This window comes from Gigantopelta aegis, chromosome 4 (assembly GCF_016097555.1).
Source record: "Gigantopelta aegis isolate Gae_Host chromosome 4, Gae_host_genome, whole genome shotgun sequence".
In the NCBI taxonomy this organism is placed as follows: Eukaryota; Metazoa; Mollusca; class Gastropoda; order Neomphalida; family Peltospiridae; genus Gigantopelta; species Gigantopelta aegis.
In genome coordinates, this window is record NC_054702.1 from 106,577,948 (window position 1) to 106,599,131 (window position 21,184).

Consider the following 21,184-nt stretch of genomic DNA (forward strand, 5'->3'; position numbering starts at 1 on the left):
AGGATTACCAAAAAACACTTCAGGTGAATGGAAATGTATATTCTAATTAATAAACGGTAAGTAAAGTGCAATTTTATTTGTGAAAAAAATGGGTGAAAAACAATGCCGTAATGGTTAACAACTAGCCGTAACTAGGGTGTGTCCCTTTAAAATGAAGATGTATATTCAAAAATGTGCTACACGTTGAAAGCAACTGTGAAGTATTAACATTTGCAATAAGCAGCATAAACATTTGATATTGAACAGTGACTACATAAACCTTTTACAGTTTTTAAAAATGGTTTGTATGATGAACTATCCATCTGTTTAGCATTCATGCGTAAAATGTTTTAATATACAGAAAACTAAACAAAACCCAGACATGTTTAGTGTCTGCTGATTTCTGCTACAACAAAAAACTGATCATGTAACATTTTTTGCACTACACAATACAGCAATCTCATTTGGAATTTGTCTTCATACCAAAACCTGACCTGTGTGCATTTCTTCCTTTAACAATGGTCTAATCCAAATGTTCCAACAGCCAGACAATGGCTAGAATCTTTTATTGTGTCCTATACATTTGCCAAATGGTTTTGATATATCTATAACATTCAGAGGTCGACAGCATTTCTGTTGTGAAAAGTAGCACTCAAATTGTTAACTCTACAATATTGACACACACAAAATGCTCCAAAAAAAGAAACATCCAAGTTATGTTCATGTAAGGAATCCAACCAGTGACACCCGTTACAGTAAACAATGCACCATCATGTAGGTTTCATCAATACTTTACAATGTACTAGTGATTATGATTTTACACATTTATAGTGATGAACAGGATGCGATATACCAGATGTATTTATGTTTTTAGAATGTGATGTACATTGGTGAACAGGATGCAATATGTCAGGTGTATTGGAGATTACGATCGTAGGATACAATATACCAGGTGTATTAATAATTGGGTGATAATTAGGAGGCGATGTACTGATAATTAGGAGGTGAAATACCAGATGCACTTTTAATGAGATTCCAATATACCAGGTGTATCAGTGATATATTGGGTGTATTGGTCATTAGGTGATACATACAGGGTTTCGGCCTGATGGTAAAATGGGAATGGCACCATACCCAAATTTTGCAGATTCTATTTTTTAAGTTCACCTTTTGACAAAATGAATTATTCTTATCATTACTGTATGCTTTTCTTAACCCTAAACCTAACCCATTTTCTTTCTGGGTGAGACCCCCAATACTCCCTAGCGACTGCGGTTGCATTCAGCATGCCATTGTAAATAATCAATTCCATAGTGCCCCACCCCAATTTTTTTTTTTCTGGCAGAAACATATTAGGTGTATCAGCGAGTAGGATGGGATATACCAGGTGTATTTGTGATTAAGATGAGAAATACCAGGTGTATCGGTGATTAGGATGTGATATACCAGGTGTATCGGTGATTAGGATGTGATATACCAGGTGCTATGGTTATTAGGATGTGATATACCAGGTGCTATGGTTATTAGGATGTGATACACCAGGTGCTATGGTTATTAGGATGTGATACACCAGGTGCTATGGTTATTAGGATGTGATACACCAGGTGCTATGGTTATTAGGATGTGATACACCGGGTGTGATATACCTGGTGTTATGGTTATTAGGATGTGTTATACTGGGTGTATTGGTGATAGGATGTGATACACCAGGTGTATTGGTGATTAGGATACTATTATATCAATGTGATGGTGATTGGCATGTTGATTAGCATGGCATTATGGGCATTAGGATATGACACATACCAGATGTATTGATGATCCAACTAGGTAAATAATGGCAGCTAGTTTCCTGTATTCTTAAACAGATTTCTTATAGAAATATAATAATACAATTGCGCCCACTGAAGATGATTTATCTTACAACTTGTGGCTTTTAGCAATCACTAGTCGGATAAACTGTCTCCCAACAGTTGCGTGTGTATTATTTTCTCTAAATCAATACCACCAAAAATGTTATATATATATATATACTGACAATAAAATGCACACTTTGTGAACTGTTACCTAATATGCTCTCCTCTACTATACAGTAAAGACAGTATGAGGTAAACAAATTCAAAACTAATTTTTCCAGCATGTCAACCCAATAGCAGCTCATGAAGATTTTAGTGAAATATTAAAAATGTAATATTTAAAAAATAAAATATGTAAAGAAAATAAATATTCTTAACTAATAATAAACAAGCAACTTTTGTATATATAGTTAGGAATTCAATTACAAAACTAGGTTTTTACTAAGACATGACAAAGTAATAATAGGTTTCGGTTAACAAGCTTTTTGTCACTCGCATTAAAAACAGTTTTAAAGATAAACATTGGTCATGTCATCATGTGACAGGAAGAAATTAAACAGACTTGTTACGGCCACACCAGGTAGCAATTAGAATATCTTTGATTTGTATTAAAAACAATAAAACCGATATATCGCTGTTTATCGGAACAAAACTAAAAATATATTAAGATGATTGTTGGTTATTAAAATTTTGCCACATTAATGTCTGGATTTTCAACCAAGTGCTAATTTACTATATACAAATGTAATATTTTATGTATTTGCTTGCATGACAAATTTTGCAGTACATTTCCTACCAGTCAAAATATAAGATTAATGATAAGATTAATGATAAAACATTAGTATACTAAAACATGACCATACTAAAACATGACCAACTCATCAAAATTGCCATATTTATACATATCTTTCATTCTTTCCTGGTTTTCAGAATAGTGCCTTATGTACTTCTATGCATTGTTGCATTATATGTTTTTTTAACTGTACTGTGTTTTGTTTATTTGTATTTGTAAAAAAAGAGTTTGTCTGTCTATAATATTAGGTTAAACAAATGAAAGAACACCTACTGACTAAACTGACAAACTTTAGAATATTGTGGATGAGATTACAGCGGATGAGATTACAGCAAGGTAAAAAAAATATAGATTTTTTTATGAATCGGAGGCCCAATTCACTAAACTATCGCAACTTTACGATCTCAAAGTGCACTGCAAAAAGACATGGTGAAGTTACTTAAGAGAGTTTTGTGAATTATGATGAAAGTAATACTGGACAAAACATCTGGAAAACCTTGAAGGGTCTTTAAAACACAGGAGGTTCTTGTAAGCTTTTCATCATACTAATACCAAAATAGTTTTGCTATTTAATTTGGAATTTCCTTTCTGTAAGACAGCCTAATGTTCCTCCCGCAGCGCAAATAATTACGACACTTAAACACTACTGCATGGTGAGCACTGAAGCACAAATATATATAAGGGAAACAAAATCATGCACACAACACAAGCAAATATTCAGTCTGGCTTGGGTACAATTTGTTTTCCGACTGGTTTCACAAGCTTCTTGTTTTTGACAAATCCCTTGGCCTCCTTCTTCAGCGACTTGATCTCCTGTGTGTCTGGTTCATAGTCGGAATCCTCGTCGGCTGGATCGAGGTACGAGGAATCGCTATCGGAGCTGGCATTGCCGACGTCATCAATGAAGCTGTCGTTATAGTCGTACGTGTTTGGAAGACCGTCATCGTCACCATCATCAGTCATTACACTCTTCTTACCTGAACACAACAAAAAAAAGTTTGAGCACATTGATTTATTAATCATCGACTATTGGATGTCAAACATTTGGTAATTTTGACATATAGTCTCAAAAAGGAAGCCAGGTACATTTTTCCATTAGTAGCAAGGGATCTTTTTATATATACACCATCCCACAGACAGGATAGCTCATACAATGACCGTTGATAAACCAGTCCTGGTGCACTGGCTGGAACAAAAAATAGACCGACTGTGCATCAAGCCCCCTGAACACCACAAGTCAACAATGAAACAGAAACAGCAGTACTAAATTTTTTGAGATGTTTTAACAATAAACACAAGATTGCATGAACGTAGTTGTGTAGTATATAATATAATATGATAGTGTGGATATGTGTTTGTCCTTTTTTATGAATTTAATGAATAAATTATATAAAATAAAGTAGTTCAGCAAACCGATTTTATACAAAATTTGGCACTGTTTTTATTAATTACAAACTTCTAGTAAATCAGTTTCTTTCAGCCATTTCTTAATTACCTCCCATTTTCAGTAATGACATCACTTCCTGTATTTTATTGAAGGACAATATTCAGTTATTTATCGACGTCATCAAATCAGAATCAAGTAAATAGAGGATAATAAATGAGTTACCAGTTATTATAAAATTTATGTCCCGAGTGAAATAATTTTCAGTTGTCACGAGCTTTAGCGAGTGACAAATGAAAATTATTTTACGAGGGACATAAATTTTATAATAACTAGTACCGAGTTTGTTATGCTATTTATTACCTCAGCTATTTTTTTTCTAAAAGCCTTTATTTTTGATGCACATGCACGAAGGCCAACCTGTATAGAAACAATGTAAACCACTTTACGCACTGTTCTAACAATTACTATAGCTTTGTAATTTAATCACGTTCATAGATAATTTTCAAAAACAAAAGTTCTTTTTTATTCTGCTACAAAATACATAATGAATTGCATTAAAATGACATTTTGTTATAAATTGAACCCAAAAACAGAGCCATAAACGCAAACTCTTTAAAAAAACATGACGTCATTTTGTGTGTTTGCCAAATCGTGATGACATCATATTTAGTACCGACAAAGTCGTTGATTTGTAAGCGTCAAATTGTCCAATAGTATTGTTCCTTAGACCAATGCAGAATATTTCTCACTGAGAAAATATGGAAAATATTTTCCCCGTTATGAGTGACCGCTGGGGTAATAAATTCTATTATAGCTTAAAGTTTGTAGTGAGAGAAAATATTTTTTTTTTTTTAAATAAACTAAAATACAATTCTCTACACTCATTAAAAAGTAAGTTTGTTTTGTTTAACGACACCACTAGAGCACATTGATTTATTAATCATCGGCTATTGAATGTAAAAAATTTGGTAATTTTGACAGTGTTAGAGAGAAAACCGCTACATTTTTCCATTAGTCTCAAGGGATCATTTATATGCACCATCCAACAGACATGTTAACGTACCACAGCCTTTGATATACCAGTCATGGTGCACTGGCTGAAACAAGAAATAGCTCAATGGGCCCACCGACGGGGCTCATTAAAAAGCCAACATACACACCTGTTGTATTATTTGTAACTTTCCGCTGTGGTCTTGAATTTGCCTTTGGATGGTAGAATTTCTCTCTATGCTCTGCATTGGTTCTACAAATATTAAATATTTACGAAAACAATGTAAAGTAATGCATTCTACATATTAATATGATTTATTGACAGTACAGACTGTCTTGCAGAAAACCTACTTCTGAATTATACTAATTTTCAACTGATGGTTATGTTAAGCCACATTATACTTAGCAGATAACCCTACTGAATTTTCCGATTTGCAGGTGTATATCGGTAGTTTTACTGTCACAAATTTAGTTTTATTAGCTCCGCTAACGCCTCGCCAATAAAACGGTAAATACAGTAGGGTTATGCCTATTCTAATTTCAACTGTTTTATTACTTTTTTTCTGAAATAAACTATAACAGACTTCCCTAAAATATAGTGTTATTACAGTGATGTCACTCAAGAATGTAGACCGATTTACATACCAACAAATGATTCCTATGCTCAACAAATAAGTATGCCGTTTTGTAATAATTTATTTTAAATTTCTTCTCAACGTGGTATACAATGAATTGTATTCTCGAGTAACTATTAACTGATAACAATAATAAGAACAGTAAAATAGAGCAATTGTTTGAAATAATAAACGACCTTGACATTAACAAAGCATTAGTTTTTAAACTACGGTGAGCGTGTTAAGATTTACTGCTGTTGGAAATTTGTGCCATAATTGTACACATGGATTGTTGAATTGTGAATTTCAAATTATTTTTGGCAAGTGACTTCATGTAAAAAACCCAGTTTCATTCCCTGAGACAAATTGTGCAGGTTGTGAGTTTGTTTTTGCGGGTTTGGGGGAATCGGTGCTGATGTTTCGTCAACATTAATGTCGTGAATAATTCAGGAATATTTTCTTTTTTGGCTTTCAAAATTTTTATGATTTCCCCCCCTAGTTTCTACCCCAGCATGTGCCAAACGGGTTATAGTTGTGGCCGACGTTTTGACCGACGTCTGACATTGTTGTTGCAGGGGACAATATTTCGAAATCTGAGGTAACCGGAAGTCGGTTCACGTGGTTTTTACCTAGGTAACCAATTGTTCGGTTACGTGAATTATATTTCCGTAACCTGTGGATTACCTGATCGGTTACCTCAAAGTTGCGTTGAAATTATATTTTAAATACATAATTGTTAGCTCAAACAAAGTTAAAACAAAGTACAAAAGAAAACATTTTATAAAACAGTTTCTTTAATGATTGCAAATCGAAAGAAGTGACTTGTAGACGTTTCTTTTGTTTTCGTACGATCGTAGCGTTGTAGATTTATTATTATTATTATTATTATTATTCAGCACTTGCCATCGGGATTGCAAAAAGTAATTTTTAGTTGCCCGAATCTAAAAACCACTGTGGTCGGGCATCGGCCCACTGTATTCTAGAACCTCTGTGCAGCTTGCGGAAGTTAACACTATTGTAAAAGGACTAAATATCAGCCCAGTACTGAAACAAAATAGATACATTTGGAGGAAAATGCCCATATGCATGATTAGACTAATAATTTTCTTTTATAAATAACAAATAGAGGCTACCATTTGTCACTGATATGTAAAATTTAGTATACAGCAGATTAAAAAAAACCCCACCAAAAACTCAAACAACAAATGTCCAGTTCCAGCTCCAGCTACTCATTGGTGCATGATTAGATTAATAAAAATAAATCTTATAATAACATAAAAAGAAAGACCACAATTTGACACTGATATTTTGCAGTGGCGATGCAACTTTCACTTTATCGATGGTACTTCTATACTACAGTGACGTTCCAAATGTTTGTTATTTAAAGCTCATTCGATGTTAGTATTACTTTCAGCTTTTGTGACATTTTTGCATTTTTGTTTACGTTAAAACCATTTTCAACCTTTGTAGAATTATAGGCAATCCAATAGTATGTCTACATATATTCCTTTAGTACGGAAGCGTATTAGTGCCACCAAACGCAATAGAATAGCTCCAGATAATTTAGGCGCCTTAGCGGTCCGTGCACATTTCTTTAAAACTTTTGGCTCGACTCTATACTGAGCCTTTGGTCGCAAGTCACAACCCTTGCAATATACCGTTGTCTACTGGTTTGCCGTGCATCAAGTATCTAAAAATCAGTCTAAAACATTTGTCAGAATACTAGTAGTTTGTCTGCATGAATACATGTCTGCAAGTTTTAATTTCTGAACGTCTAAAGATCACGACGTAACCGATTTGCGGTTCGCATAAATTTAATTTTGCATAACCGACACACGAACAGAACGACGGTTCGCGTGAAATATTGTGCCCTGTTGTTGACAAACAAAATCTGCGCATATGAATACATGCAACGTAGGCAGCATCTAAAAATTTGCAACCGGTATAACGGCAGTTTTACCACCTGAAATTTTATTAGAGATCCAATCAAATTGGTTCTTACAAATATGTTGAATTAGAAATATTAATTAAATATTGATTTGTAAACTGAGTAATCAGGTAAACAATATTATTCTGGATTTATTCAATACATTACAAAACTCTACATTATCACTGACAACACATTCATACAGTTTTTTAGTTATCTAATGTGATTTCTGACCCAGGACAGTAAAGTGGTTCAAATCTGGGTTTTTTAGTATTAATACAGAACATTTGGAAAATCCTTCACAATGGTGCACACATTATTAAAATATACTTGGTAATAATTAATTTTTTAAAACGACCAAACCAAAATGTCCAATTTTGAGAAATTGTAGTAAAAGGCAGTATTTAACATCTGTTTCCTAAGCGACCTACAATGTTACACTAACAGTCCAAGCATTTTAACAGTTTACACAATGTACCATGCTGACAAAACAAAAATGGGGAAAACCAAACCAAATAGTTTTTACTTTATAGATATATTAAATATATTTTCTGGTACAAAAAAAAGGAATTGTTTTGAAAAGGATATTTAAGAACAATTTTAAAATGACCAGACGCTGTTATTGAACAATATCAAGGTAATGTATCTTCGTGGAGGGGACATTTCAAAGGCTGTGGTATGTGCTTTCCTGTCTGTGGGAAAGTGCATATAAAAGATGTCTTGGTGCATAAGGAAAAATGTAGTGGGTTTCCTCCGATGACTATGTGTCAGAATTACCAAACGTTTGACATCCAATAGCCAATGATTAATTAATCAATGTACACTAGTGGTGTAGTTAAACAAAACAAACTTTAACGTTCCTACCTGTCGTTATCACTCTCATTGGAACTTTCCTCATCATGACTAGCATCTCCAGGATGGCAATACTCTTTAAAATGAGCAGGATTTTTCCTAACAAGAGAAGAAAACATGGTACAGGTGGTAGTAATAGTATTCTTACGATCAGCTGACTTGACTCAATAAATACACAGGAACAAATAATGAAAAATTAAAAGATTATTTTCATTCTAGGTCTAATTTGGATCAATGATCCTATATCATTTTTGGTATTAGGAGTACCATTTATTTGTAAAATTTCATTGTTTTTAAAATCATTATGACCATTTTGTTAGACATTTTTAAATACACACTGTTTTATATATCTTCTATATTTTTAAAACTGAGTTAAACAATGCTGCCGTAGTGAAATTTAAAAATGGAAAATTTTACTTATTTTTCTTTAGTTCAAAGTATTTGGATGGATAAATTTTTTATTGTATTCACAATGAAGGTTCAAAGATGATCTTTGAATCTTTACAAAAATGAGTAATATCCAAGTTTACCTGTAACATTTCTTCCCAAATTCACAACGTTTTCTGTGTTTTCTTTTCTTTTTCTTTCTTTCATCACCTTCATCATCATCATCATCACCACTGCTACGACTTTTGCCCTTTATAGAAGCAGTATTATCTTCCTCCTTATCATCATCATCTTGGTTTTTTTTAATAGTTCTATTGGTCTTTCTCCGCGATCCAACATCATTATCGTCATCATCACTCTGAACCGTTTTCTTCCTTTTAGAAGATTGTTTTTTTGACACATCATCATCATCATCACTGTCTTCCTTGTGTTTTTTGCCCTTTCTTGATCGTGGAGAAGACACAATATCATCCTCGTCAGTGCTCTCTTCCTCACTCTCCTGAGAGTAGTTTCGCTTGGTAGCAGCGCGACGACTTCTGCTCGGTCGAGGGACGTATGTGTCATCGTCAGAGTCATCACCTTTAGTCAGCCTCTTCGGTCGTCCTCGGCGACTCGACACACTTTTCAGTGGGGATGGTTTACCCTGAAACAGAGAGAAAGAAAATACATTAAAAAAAAAAACTTTTTATGGATTAATGTGTGGATTAAAGATTGAAGCAACAACAGACCATCATAGACATGATGTTGTTATACAATGTGTCATTTCATTATTAATGTTTTATCATTATTATTATATGATTATGATTATGATTATTATTATATAACTTTTGTCATTTATGGTTGTTATACAAAATTAATGTTATTATATAAAGTTATATAAAATGCTATTTACTATTTTATGAACATTAAATTTTAAAGTGGTTTCAGTGTAAACAATTGTTTTACATTTTATCTAATGGTTGTTGTTATAATACATAGCTATACAAATAAAAATTTTGGAACAGCTTAATTCATTATATTTTGTTTGGCTAAATGGATCAATCAGATTTCAAATAAAAACAATTCTTGTTTTTGTTATATTTGTTAGGCAAGATAAAACTTGAATTTGGCTACAGACTAACTAACAAAATTGTTAATGATTTTGATTGTCCAGCGTAAACCCTAAAACTGATATCCAAATGGAAATCTGAACCAATGGTAACCTTTTTCTTCTTCTTGCTATCCCAGTCGCTGCCAGAATCATCAAAATCAATAACAAAATCACTGTCCTCATCATCAGCTTTCTTCGCACTGGGAGGGAGAGCATCATCATCGTCATCTTCACCAATAATGATGTCATCAACTATAACAATAAATACAACATTATAATTCAGAGCATCAGATTTGAGTCATAACTAATTACACAACAGCTAACATATATCTTATTACCTATTACTCAAATGAGATATTAAAACAACTGGGACCACATTTCATTGAAACCTTCAAAATGTATTTGAAATACAGTGACACATTAAATAATATATTTTTAAAATGTAATGGCACCCAATGATAGCTTCTTTTATCAAACCCCATCCCTCTGTCCATGCAAGGCTAGCTCTGGCACTTGCCAAATTTCACCAATTGGGAATTTTAAAAAGAAATGGCAAATTTTATTTTAATTTGGCAAAATAATTTCATGTAATAATTGATATTTTGCTAAAAAAATAACCAAGTTTCTGCAATTTTTATAATTTAATAGAAAATTTGGCAAAATTTTCTGCTCACCCAGAGTTATCCTTGAGATGTTGAAAAAAGATGTTAAAAATATGCCAAAAAGCTGGCTGAAAATATGTCAACAAGCGGGCTGCAAATATGTTAAAAAGCTGGCTGCTTTGATTTCAGCCAATCATTTCTACTGGCTACAAGAACAACTCAAGATACTTTTATATTTTGACCAAGTAAGCATTGATACCATAGCTTCCCCTTGACTGGCGAGCAGCTCTCTGGGGTCGCTGACTCATTGACAAGTTCTCATCATCTGATTCTGCTTCCTTCGCTGGTCTTCGATGCTGCTGTCGTGGTTTTTCTTCTTCCTCATCCAAGCCTTTAGGCTTCGATCGGCCATGCCCTCGTTTCTTAGGTGATGATTTTACCTCCTCATAGTCATCATCATCTTCATCATGCTTAACCTTTCTCTTGGCAGAACCTCGACCAGTTGCCCTCTTTGGAACAGGTTCTTCATAATCTTCATCATCATCATCATCATCATCATCTTCTTCATTATACTTTACTTTTGCCTTTGTAGACGCTCTGCCGGATGTCTTCTTAGTCTGAGGTTCATCATCACTATAATCATCATCTTTTACTTTTCTTTTGACATTAGCTCGGCGTGCTGTTGCCTTGGGTTGAGGCTCATTAAGTTTATCATCCTCCGGTTCAGGGACCAACTTGGCTGTAACGATAATAAAGGTTAAATCACAATGGACAGAGTTAAAAATGCACAATTGTGAATGGGCAGGGCTGTACCTAGCTGTAAAATGCCCCTCCCTAAATAATGCTCTTTATAGTTTAAAATGACTCTTTTTGTCTAGCTGGAGAAGACGTTATATTAGCATGCCCTGATTTTATATTTCCTACCCACCCCCCACCCACTATTCACAATGGTCAACAGGTTATGAAATGAATCGCTATGTTTTTAGAATTATAAGTTGCAATTTTTTTTTAAATTTAATTTTCAAGACTACTTTTGAACATTTTAAAAACATTATTATATTATTTGCAATATCTGTGTAGTATAGAACAGCAGTTAGGTTACTCACTGGTTACACAAATGTAATTCATATATGGTAATCAAACTATCGTTACCTATGTAAAAATCTACTTCCGGATACCTAACATGTTAAATTAAATAAACAGTCTATTTTGTTTGAAACAAACCTGTTCTCTTGGCCACAGCGCTGACTCTGGGTACAGGTTTCTTCTTCTTCTCAGGTAAAGGGCCGGCTGCTGCTACTTGTTTCATCCACGTGGGCAGTTCTCGCTTCTTGTCCAGTGGCAAGGCCATGTCCTTCTTACCTGGCACCTTGACCACAGGCTGACCTTTTGTGACCTTTGTCTGTAAAAAAACCCATTAATATAGAAAAAACCCCAAAGAAATGACCATTTTCAATTTTGTTATGATAGTTAATTAAATTCCAGTTGAAGTGATATGGAAAACAAAACAAGTGAATTGTAGGAGACTGAGGTACAATGCTTATAATTTGCTACTGATATGCTTCACAAAAAAAAAGTAATACTGTCCAGAATTTTAAAATGTAATCTATGTGTACATAAAATTTATGTTGATTCATATTAATTTCTATTTATTGATTTAAATATTACTTCACTAATAACTTGACATACAAATAATCTATGTCTGTCTGTGAAATATATATCTTTGACTATAAGTTAACAGTGAAACATTTAGTACATTGCCAAATGACTAATATACATAGTAAATTGATTTTTAAAACTATTTCTGTGTGAATTTTAAATTTGCATTAATCAAAAATACAATGGGAAACAATTTACAAAAAAGAATAAAGGGATTAACAATACTTACATTCTTTTCTTTTTGCAATTTAGCTTTACTATCAAGGTCCTCATCAGAATCTATATTTGACCACAAAAAAGAAGAGTATTATAATTTATACTTAAAGATTTTATTTTAACATTTTTAATGCAAAGTAACAGTTTTCAAAGATACTCTTTAATATCCAGTTCTAAAAGGAAATTGGAGAAAACTTGGGAGTGTTTTCTCTTTTATAGATACATTACCTGTCCTCAACAAGTGCACCCCCCCCCACCCACCCCCCAGGTAATGTTGAAAAGAAATTATATAGTGAGGTGTTATAGGTGCTACATGGATAGTTATATTTTGTAACCTTTATTGTTATTCTGTTATTCCTATGATTATGTTGATTGTTGCTGATTATTGCACTGTTTAAATTTTTTCTTTATAATGAGAAATGTAGCTATTAGCTGTAAACAATATGTTAGTACCTTCATCTTTTAGAGCTGATGACTTCTCTTTCTGGGATGTTTTAGACTGTGAGGTAGATTCACTGGCCGAATTAAACCTTTTAAGAAAAAAGTCCATGTACTCGACATGATAGAAACATAATCCAGGTGTAATCTACAGTTAATTAATATACATATCCATACATTAAAATACTTGGACATAACCCAGTGGTAAACCGCTTGCTTGACTCACGGTCAGCCTAGGATCGATCCCCGTCAATGGGCCCATTAGACAATTTCTAGTTCCCATCCAGTGCACCATGATGGGTATATCAAAGACTGTGGTATGTGCTATCTTGTCTATGGGATGGTGCATATATAAAATTCCTTGCTATTAATGGGAAAATGTAGTGGGTTTTCTGTGTATGTCAAAATTACGAAAATGTTTTACATCCAATAGCCAATGATTATTAGATCAATGAGCTTTAGCGGTATCATTAAACAAAAGAAACTTTAACTTTTAACATTAAAATACAACATGTAAACCCAAAACCACTATGACCAAGACCTACATTGAAAAATTAAAGTTTCTTTTCTTTAACGACACCACTAGAGCACATTGATGCATTTATCATTGGCTATTGGATGTCAAACATTTACACTGAAAAAATAAATATGGATGAAAATTATGCAGACACTGAGTATTTCTTGGATTATCATTCTTAAACTAAAATAGGAGCCATTCAACAATTACGTAATGCTCTAGGAGGGGGATGGGTACTAAGAGATGCATTATGAAAAGTTATGGAAGAGAGGAATGTTTGTCAGAAGAGACAAGATTTTCAAAGCAAATTGCAACCAGTCAATCCTATTTAATTTTTTAACATATTTTTAATATAATATATATTACCAAATCAAATCAATATACAAAAAAAAGTCCAATACTGGTGAAATAATTTCATAACAAGGACTGTTGGGGTGGGTAATAAGCATTACTGCTAATATTAAATAATTTTAGTATTTTGACTTATGTGTAGTGTGTACATTACCGATAACATTACATAATTTTAGTATTCTGATTTATGTGTAGGTGTACATTACCGATAACATTACATAATTTTAGTATTGTGATTTATGTGTACCGGGTACTAAACTACAGAACTCAAATACCATATGAAATCTTAATAATAAAGAAGTGAACAGTGTCATCTGTTAAATTGCTGTTCTGTGTAAGAAACAAGTTTGTAACATACTAGCAAACACTCTAGTAAACATACCCAGCTGTACCATTCATCTTGGGATCATCATAGGAAACTTCATAAAATAACTTGTCTGGCAATAAGCCAAACACGTCAGTATCTTCAAGAACATGTTTTTCATCTTTCAGGAGAGTAAGCTGACTTTTATCCTTTATTCGGACAAAACATGGGTTGGAGTGAGTCTGGAAATTAGAAAATATCGATATGAATTTATTTTCAGTATTTTTCAGATATATATAAACAGAGGATACTAAATGAATTCCCGTGAGAGACCATTTATATTACAACTAGTGTGTTTGCAATCGTACATCACGAGTGAAAGCAAGTGATGTATAATTGAAAACACATGAGTTGTACTAGAAGTTGTATCTTTCAGGAACAAGTATAGTATTCTATTTATTACATCGCACACCAATGATAAAAAATTGGACAGAATTACTTTCAACATAACTAAATGAAGACACGAAAATGCACAGACCTAAGACTGGGGAAGAGGACATTGCTAACCAAAATTACATCATTTAGCAAAATGACATCATGTACTTGATTTAGCTATTTATCAATGAAACTGATTTCCTACTAAACACATCTATCAATGATGTTTACACAAAGTTGAAACAATACTAAAATGTATTCAAGGCTAAACAAAATTATTAAAATATGTATTTTTTTAAATTATACAGCTGACAGAAATTATAAAACTTGACAACAAGTATATTTCCAATTACAAAAAAATGAATCAGAAGAATGTGCACATTCATTGCATGACGATCATCACAGAGTCACACTATGTGACACAGTCTGAGTCAATCAGCGGCAGAGGTTATGACCTCTAAAACTATGTATTCCAATTTGTGTGAGAAAATATCACATGGGTAATAAACATTTACTACATACCTATTCAATCTTACTATAGTGATAAAGACATTTTCAAACTGTGTGATAAATCTATCATGTATCACACATATCTGGACCAGAACTTGTAAATGGGGAATTCCCTTTAAAAATTATTTTTACTGGAGTTAGCACCTTTTTATTACTGAGGTAATATCTGATTTACATATTACGTCACCTCGTATTTGAAACATTACACAAGAAGATTGCTGCAGAGTATGATTCTTAGCATTAAGTAAATCCATGAAAGGAGGATTGATTAATAAATTTAAAAAAGTGTAGTAATGATGTTGAAGTAAAACCTGTTTTTTGTAAAAAAATAAAAGGAGGTATGTAATAAATACAGAAGTTCACATACAGTGTTTTCGCTTCCTATTTATTGAACTTGTTTATTTTGTGCAAGAACGCTACGCGGTCTCATGCTATTTATTCTTGCACAAAATAAACTTGTGCAATAAATAGGAAGCGAAAACAACATATGTGAAGTGCTGTATATATATATATATATATATATATATATAAAGGATAATAAACGAGTTACCAGATATTATCAAATTTATATCCCAAGTGAACTAATTTTCAGTTGTCACAAGCTTTAGTGAGTGACAAATGAAAATTATTTCACGAGGGACAAAAATTTGATAATAACTGCATGGTGCCGGGTTTGTTGTTCTATTTATTACCTGAGCTATTTTTTCTCTCTAAAAGCCTTTATTTTTTTTACACACATATAGCATGTACATGTATAGAAACGATATAAACCACTTTACGCACTGTTCCGAGTATTGCTATAACTTTGTAATTTAATCACGTTCATAGATAATTTTCAAAAACAAAAGTTATCTTTATTTTGGTACAAAATCTATAATGAACTGCATTAAAATGATTTTTTTTTTATAAATTTAACACCAGAACAGACCGCCGTAAACGCAAACTCTTTAAACTACATTGTGTGTTTGCAAAATCTTGATGTCATATTTAGTACCGACAAGGTCATTGGTTTGTAAGCATCATATGATCCAATAGTATTGTTTGTTAGACCAATGCATGATAATTTCTCAGTGAGAAATTAAGATTTTTCTTTTCCCCATTATGAGTGTCTGCTGGGTAATAAATATATATATCTCACCTTTCAAATAAACCATAAAGCTGCAGTTAATAAAAAACAATTAAACAACTTACTGATTTTAGAAACAGTTTTCCATCACAGAATTCTAGTTCTGCATGAGTACGGGAAACACGCTTCTCTGTAATCTAAAAGACAACAAGGTTTTACATTAATTAATAGCCTTTTCATACTATCCACATGTCCTTAATATCATTCCAGGAGGGAAAACAGTGAAATTAAATTAATCACTAACAACTAAGTTAGTTACTAACCCACTGTCCTGGACAGACAACCCAGATAGCCGAGGTGCATGTCCAGGACAGCGTGCTTGAACCTTAATTGGATATAAGCACAAAAATAGTTGAAATGTAATAAAAATGTGTCTCTCCTGGGTCACATTCCACAAATTAACCATGACATGCTCATTTGTTCACTAGAACAAAAGTAATACCTTTGTCTTTTTAGCTACATAAATATAAAGGCTATTCAATTCTTTGGGAAACATATGTAATTAATTTTAACACTATGGTGAGGACGGACCACTAAACAATATTTTACCACATTGTTTGTTGCTTGTGTGACATAACAGGTAAATTCTGTGGTTGTATTTGTGGGGTAAAAATGTACTAAAAATGACTTTCCAAATTTCCCTTACTTTTATTTCTTCATAAAAATTTCACCAATATAACTAAGCAGTGTCTAAATGTCATCATAAACATGCAGATGACATCTTGGTGTGATTCTGAGATGTGACTAGTATAAACAAACTGATTTTAGTTGTACACTCCCCAAAAAGTAGTTATATATTTAACTTTCAAATGGTTTATTGATGACAATCGAGAAATCACACTGAAATGTCAAGACTAGTCCACCCATCTAGCTATCCAGGGTTAGCATGAGTGTGTGTCATACAAAATAAAACAAAAATGTCAGTGGAGGTCAAAATGTTTAGTAACAGTTATGTCCCCGTAGCACCATAATCACAGCTACACAACAAAGCATGGATGCCCCAATGGTCTTCACAATGATTAGGGCATGTTCATCTCGAAACACCAGTGCTTGGGATTACATCATGTGGTGAACTCAGCAATCCAGGATGTTCCCAAGATATCAAATAACGATTTACATGCATGGCTAGATAGGCCTTGTTGCTCTGCATAAAGTGTTTGCAAGTTGAAGTATGTGCCCCAAAATTGTCAGGCTGGAAGAAGCTACCAATAGCATTAACTTATAGCATTTAATTGTGATGACATGGTATCAGGATGTTGCAATGCACAGGTTTCCTAACCCCAATGCCAACCTGTCATAGACAATCTTAAAGTTCCTCTCAAATCTTGAAAACAAGCTGTAAAGTGGCCATGGATTCACTGATCCTGGATAGGGGTGGTTACTTTTGGCCTGCCATGTGCATTTTTAGTATTACAATACAGTCCATATGGTTTGATGCGAGTAATTGCTGCTGCCCCATGTACTCATGCAAAACCTTTTCCATGTGGGCAAAAACCTGCTCACCATGTTAAATTTATTTACTCAAAATTACTGTGAATTTATAAAGCGACAGCAATTGCTCACTTACCATTGTTTCATCCACAAATAAATGTTTGGGTATGGCGCTATGAAATTGAATATGTACAATGTGTGCTGAATGCAACCACAGTTGATAGGGGGTATGGGTTAGGTTTAAGATAATCATAGGTTTAAGATAATCATACAGTAATGATAACAGTCATTAATCTTGTCAAAAGGTCAATTTTAAAAAATAAAATCTGCAAAAACATTTGGGTATGGCACCATACCTGTTTTACCATCTGGCAGAAACCCTACTTACATATTTTCAGGAGTGCAGTTCTTTGCTCACCATCCATTTTAAAACCATAAGCATTGCAAACAAACATGCATTCCTTTATACCCCTAATGATATCAAGGGTGCAAATCATGAGGATGTTATTATACATGTACATGATCAATTATATAGCCAGGCATCAAAATAAGCATGGTGTCTGGTAACCCATTTACAGGTTACCACAAAATATAGCCTGATAACCTATAGGTTACCACAACTATATGAAAGTTAGAAATGAATTCCTGTTACTACTACTTTTAACGCCTGATGATTATTGTAGTATGCATGTATTTATGATGCATTCTTTACCGTATCACTGTTCTTAATGTATTACATGTAATTCTTTACAAGTATGTGACTCATATTTAATAAATGAACAATTGAATAAATAAATTTAGAAAAATAACAATGAAAATTAATATTTTTGAAATGTGAAATTTTGAGTGTAATTGATCATGTTCACATTACTGTTCAATTGCTTAGATGTGTACAGGATGATTAGTAAAACTAGTAAATTTGTTATTCATTTATCACTACTTTATAGGTAGGATTCTGAAATTGTATCGGTGCATGCGAACATTGGTACGAGAAACGAAATCCGGAAGTAAATTTATCTAGTGGGTGCTTCTTAAATGTGGATTGCCGAAATTGCTTTGCAATTGCACAAGTGCGCACGAATATCGGTGCAATTTCACATGAAAAAACTAAATGCGGAAGTAAATTCATCTAGTGGACGCTGCTTAAAAGCGGAATGACTATAATTGTTTGCAATTGCACAAGTGCGGGAAAACAGCGATACAATTCCTTATGAAAAAATGAAACGCGGAAGTCCGGAATGCATTGCCTGGTTTACATTCGGAAACGAAACTACCGCTAATTTTTTTGTCAAGAACGAATCAGCGTTCTCGACTTTTCTCGACTTATTTCGATGCCTGATAGCAGAAAGACTTCTGTATCCTCCAACCCTTTCAGGTATTGAATTAGCATTATCAACTGAATATTGTTATTAATCACTACAAACAATATATATATATGTAGTGCAAAGGTCTGGATTTGAACTCCAAACCATCAGTATTCGGTCATGCAGTGGATTAATAAGTAACACTGCATTATTATTCTTATAAAGGTCATAGAATGTATTGTGATGGAATTAATGTCTATGGAATAAAACCAGTGTTAAAGTCTCACAATGCAATATTCTGTGTTCTGTGCTAAATTTCCTCAAAAAGCACCCCCATGGAAGGCATTTTACACAGAATATCAAAAATTGATAATTTTTCAAAGATAAAATGTAGCGATATTCAATTACACAATATAAATATTATGTCAGCTAAATTATACAACAAAATGATTTAAAAGGTAACAATTCCTAACCCTAACAAACATTTAAACAATTTGTTAGGGGGGAATTAGTTCACCAAGGTCCGTTTTTTAACATTTAGACATTTATTTTTACTGCACAGCAATAATAAATATTGTGCTGATACATTTATCTTAATAAACTTGGGAGAAATATGTAAGACTTGCCCATATGTATATGGATTAGTTGATTAAATGTATATTGGTTTGTTAAACAGTTATCGGACTGAAACAAGACGGCCAAATTCTCTCTTTACAGTCCCAGTTAATTCACATGACATGCATTGCCATTATCAAACTCTGACACATTTCACAACACAAAATGCATACAAAAATATAGTTTTATAAGTTTATTCTAAATTCATTCATAACAGTGCAAATACTAATAAGAACCTTCAGAAAGGGGCCTCGGCCAATGACAGTTTTCCCAAGCGGAACTTCAACACTGTCCCCTCCTCCAACTGGTGTCAATTTTATCCCTGACATCATTGGTTGCGTTTTGTTTTTAATTAGCGCATATTAGATATGTTGTTATGTACTGCTATGCTTTGAAGTTTGATTTTCACGGTACGAGCTGGCTGCACTGCAGTGGAATCAAGAATTCAAGTCATTCAAAACGAAGCTAATGTCCAGATTTTGAGTTCAAAAGACGATTTAAAACATATTACAAATACAACCTGGTATCTTAAACATAAAAAAAGAAATACTGTATACTAATATTTGTTCTCTTAAGTTTGTTTAAATGTGTGAAATATATTGTAAAAGGCGTTGAACTAGTTTTAAGGGTTGTTTTCAGCGTTGTTTGGGTTTAAAACCGGAAGCGGAAATGATTCTATACCAGCTTCCGGTTTAGAATCTTTTTGTAGGTTCCATTAGACCAAATCAATTCCTATTGCCGATAATGTTAACGTTTACTAATAAAACTGATATAAGCAGAGTTCCAACACACCCAGGAAGTACAGCAATAGAAAGTGTGGCACCTCACATCTAATCTAGCTGCAAGAAAATGGGGGGTCACATATCATTTAAGAGATTTAATTTATGTTTTTAATAGCAACCGTCATTTTTGCTGAAAATTGAAGTTCCATTTTTGGGGGTACCCCGCATTAGTTTCAACCTCTGGTATATACTGCATAACAACTGTATGACAAATAAAAGTGTATTTATTTATTGTCAATGGATAATAGTATTTGCACAAATAATCAATGTCACATATTACTACCAATCACACCCACAGCTGCTTTTACTCCGTAAATATTTGACGGTGCACATCGAACCTTGACACGGTACTCTCTTCTTTGGTACTATGCAACCTATATCAAACAAATATATTTTTCAAAAAGTGTCCAATTGGGTGTTTTCATGACTATCAGGATCTTCTGTGTGTTCTGATATGATGTGACAACATAATTGAAAGTGTTGTTCCTACAGTGCAACCTGATTTAATGTACACCTCAGGAAGCATCAGTGTTATGCAAAGTTCTATACAAATGCAATGTATCATATTTAAAACAAATAATAAATAAAAATACTATTCTTGAAGATACATACTATGGGTTGGTTGTGTATGCTTAGTTGTATATGTAGTGTGTGCATGCATAGTCAGAGTCTCTCATTTCCAATAAATAATTACCTTAAAACTCATTTATTGCAGTGACCCTGTGTTTTGAAAGACTTTAATGGGCATATGATAAGAACTTCACTAGAAAAAAAGCATATTACATGTGGTATCTGAAATGAACACCACTGCATCCACAAATAGGGGGCATACTTTTAGTACGTACGCATTTGGGGGGGGGGGGTGAAAATTTAAGAGCCATTTTGCGTACGCTTGCGTACGGCGGGGGGGGGGGGGGTGTTATTAGGGTAAAATTAAAAAAAATATATATAGTTAATTTGATTATTTACTGACGTTCTAGATCGTCGGCGCCTGTTTTGTTCGCCATACTAACTAACCCTTT

General features: G+C 33.4%; 1 protein-coding gene across 2 annotated transcripts; it reads right to left on the minus strand.

The window, feature by feature from the left end:
- Window positions 1–28: 28 nt before the first annotated feature.
- On the minus strand, window positions 29–20,030 carry LOC121371681 (aprataxin and PNK-like factor). Of its 2 annotated transcripts, XM_041497751.1 has the most exons (12): window positions 19,617–20,030; window positions 16,096–16,167; window positions 14,038–14,201; window positions 12,803–12,879; window positions 12,363–12,412; window positions 11,699–11,876; window positions 10,734–11,213; window positions 9,985–10,124; window positions 8,926–9,425; window positions 8,408–8,494; window positions 5,173–5,255; window positions 29–3,602 (listed from the first exon to the last, which is right to left on the minus strand). In XM_041497751.1, the coding sequence occupies exons 1-12, from the start codon at window positions 19,710–19,712 to the stop codon at window positions 3,343–3,345; spliced, it is 2,187 nt and encodes a 728-aa protein (XP_041353685.1). In that variant the 5' UTR covers window positions 19,713–20,030; the 3' UTR covers window positions 29–3,342. The 2 variants fall into 2 exon arrangements, with proteins under 2 accessions (XP_041353685.1, XP_041353686.1); XM_041497752.1 differs by lacking the exon at window positions 5,173–5,255 and having other exon boundaries at window positions 3,477–3,602.
- Window positions 20,031–21,184: the final 1,154 nt, after the last annotated feature.

Excerpts from the sequence above, each read along its gene's own strand:
- LOC121371681 (XM_041497751.1), bottom strand. The coding sequence starts at position 19,712 with ATGATGTCAGGGATAAAATTGACACCAGTTGGAGGAGGGGACAGTGTT. Across the intron at positions 16,168-19,616 it reads GCCGAGGCCCCTTTCTGAAG|ATTACAGAGAAGCGTGTTTC; the intron begins GTTCTTATTAGT and ends GTTGTCTTTTAG. Across the intron at positions 12,880-14,037 it reads AAGATGAATGGTACAGCTGG|GTTTAATTCGGCCAGTGAAT; the intron begins GTATGTTTACTA and ends TTTTCTTAAAAG.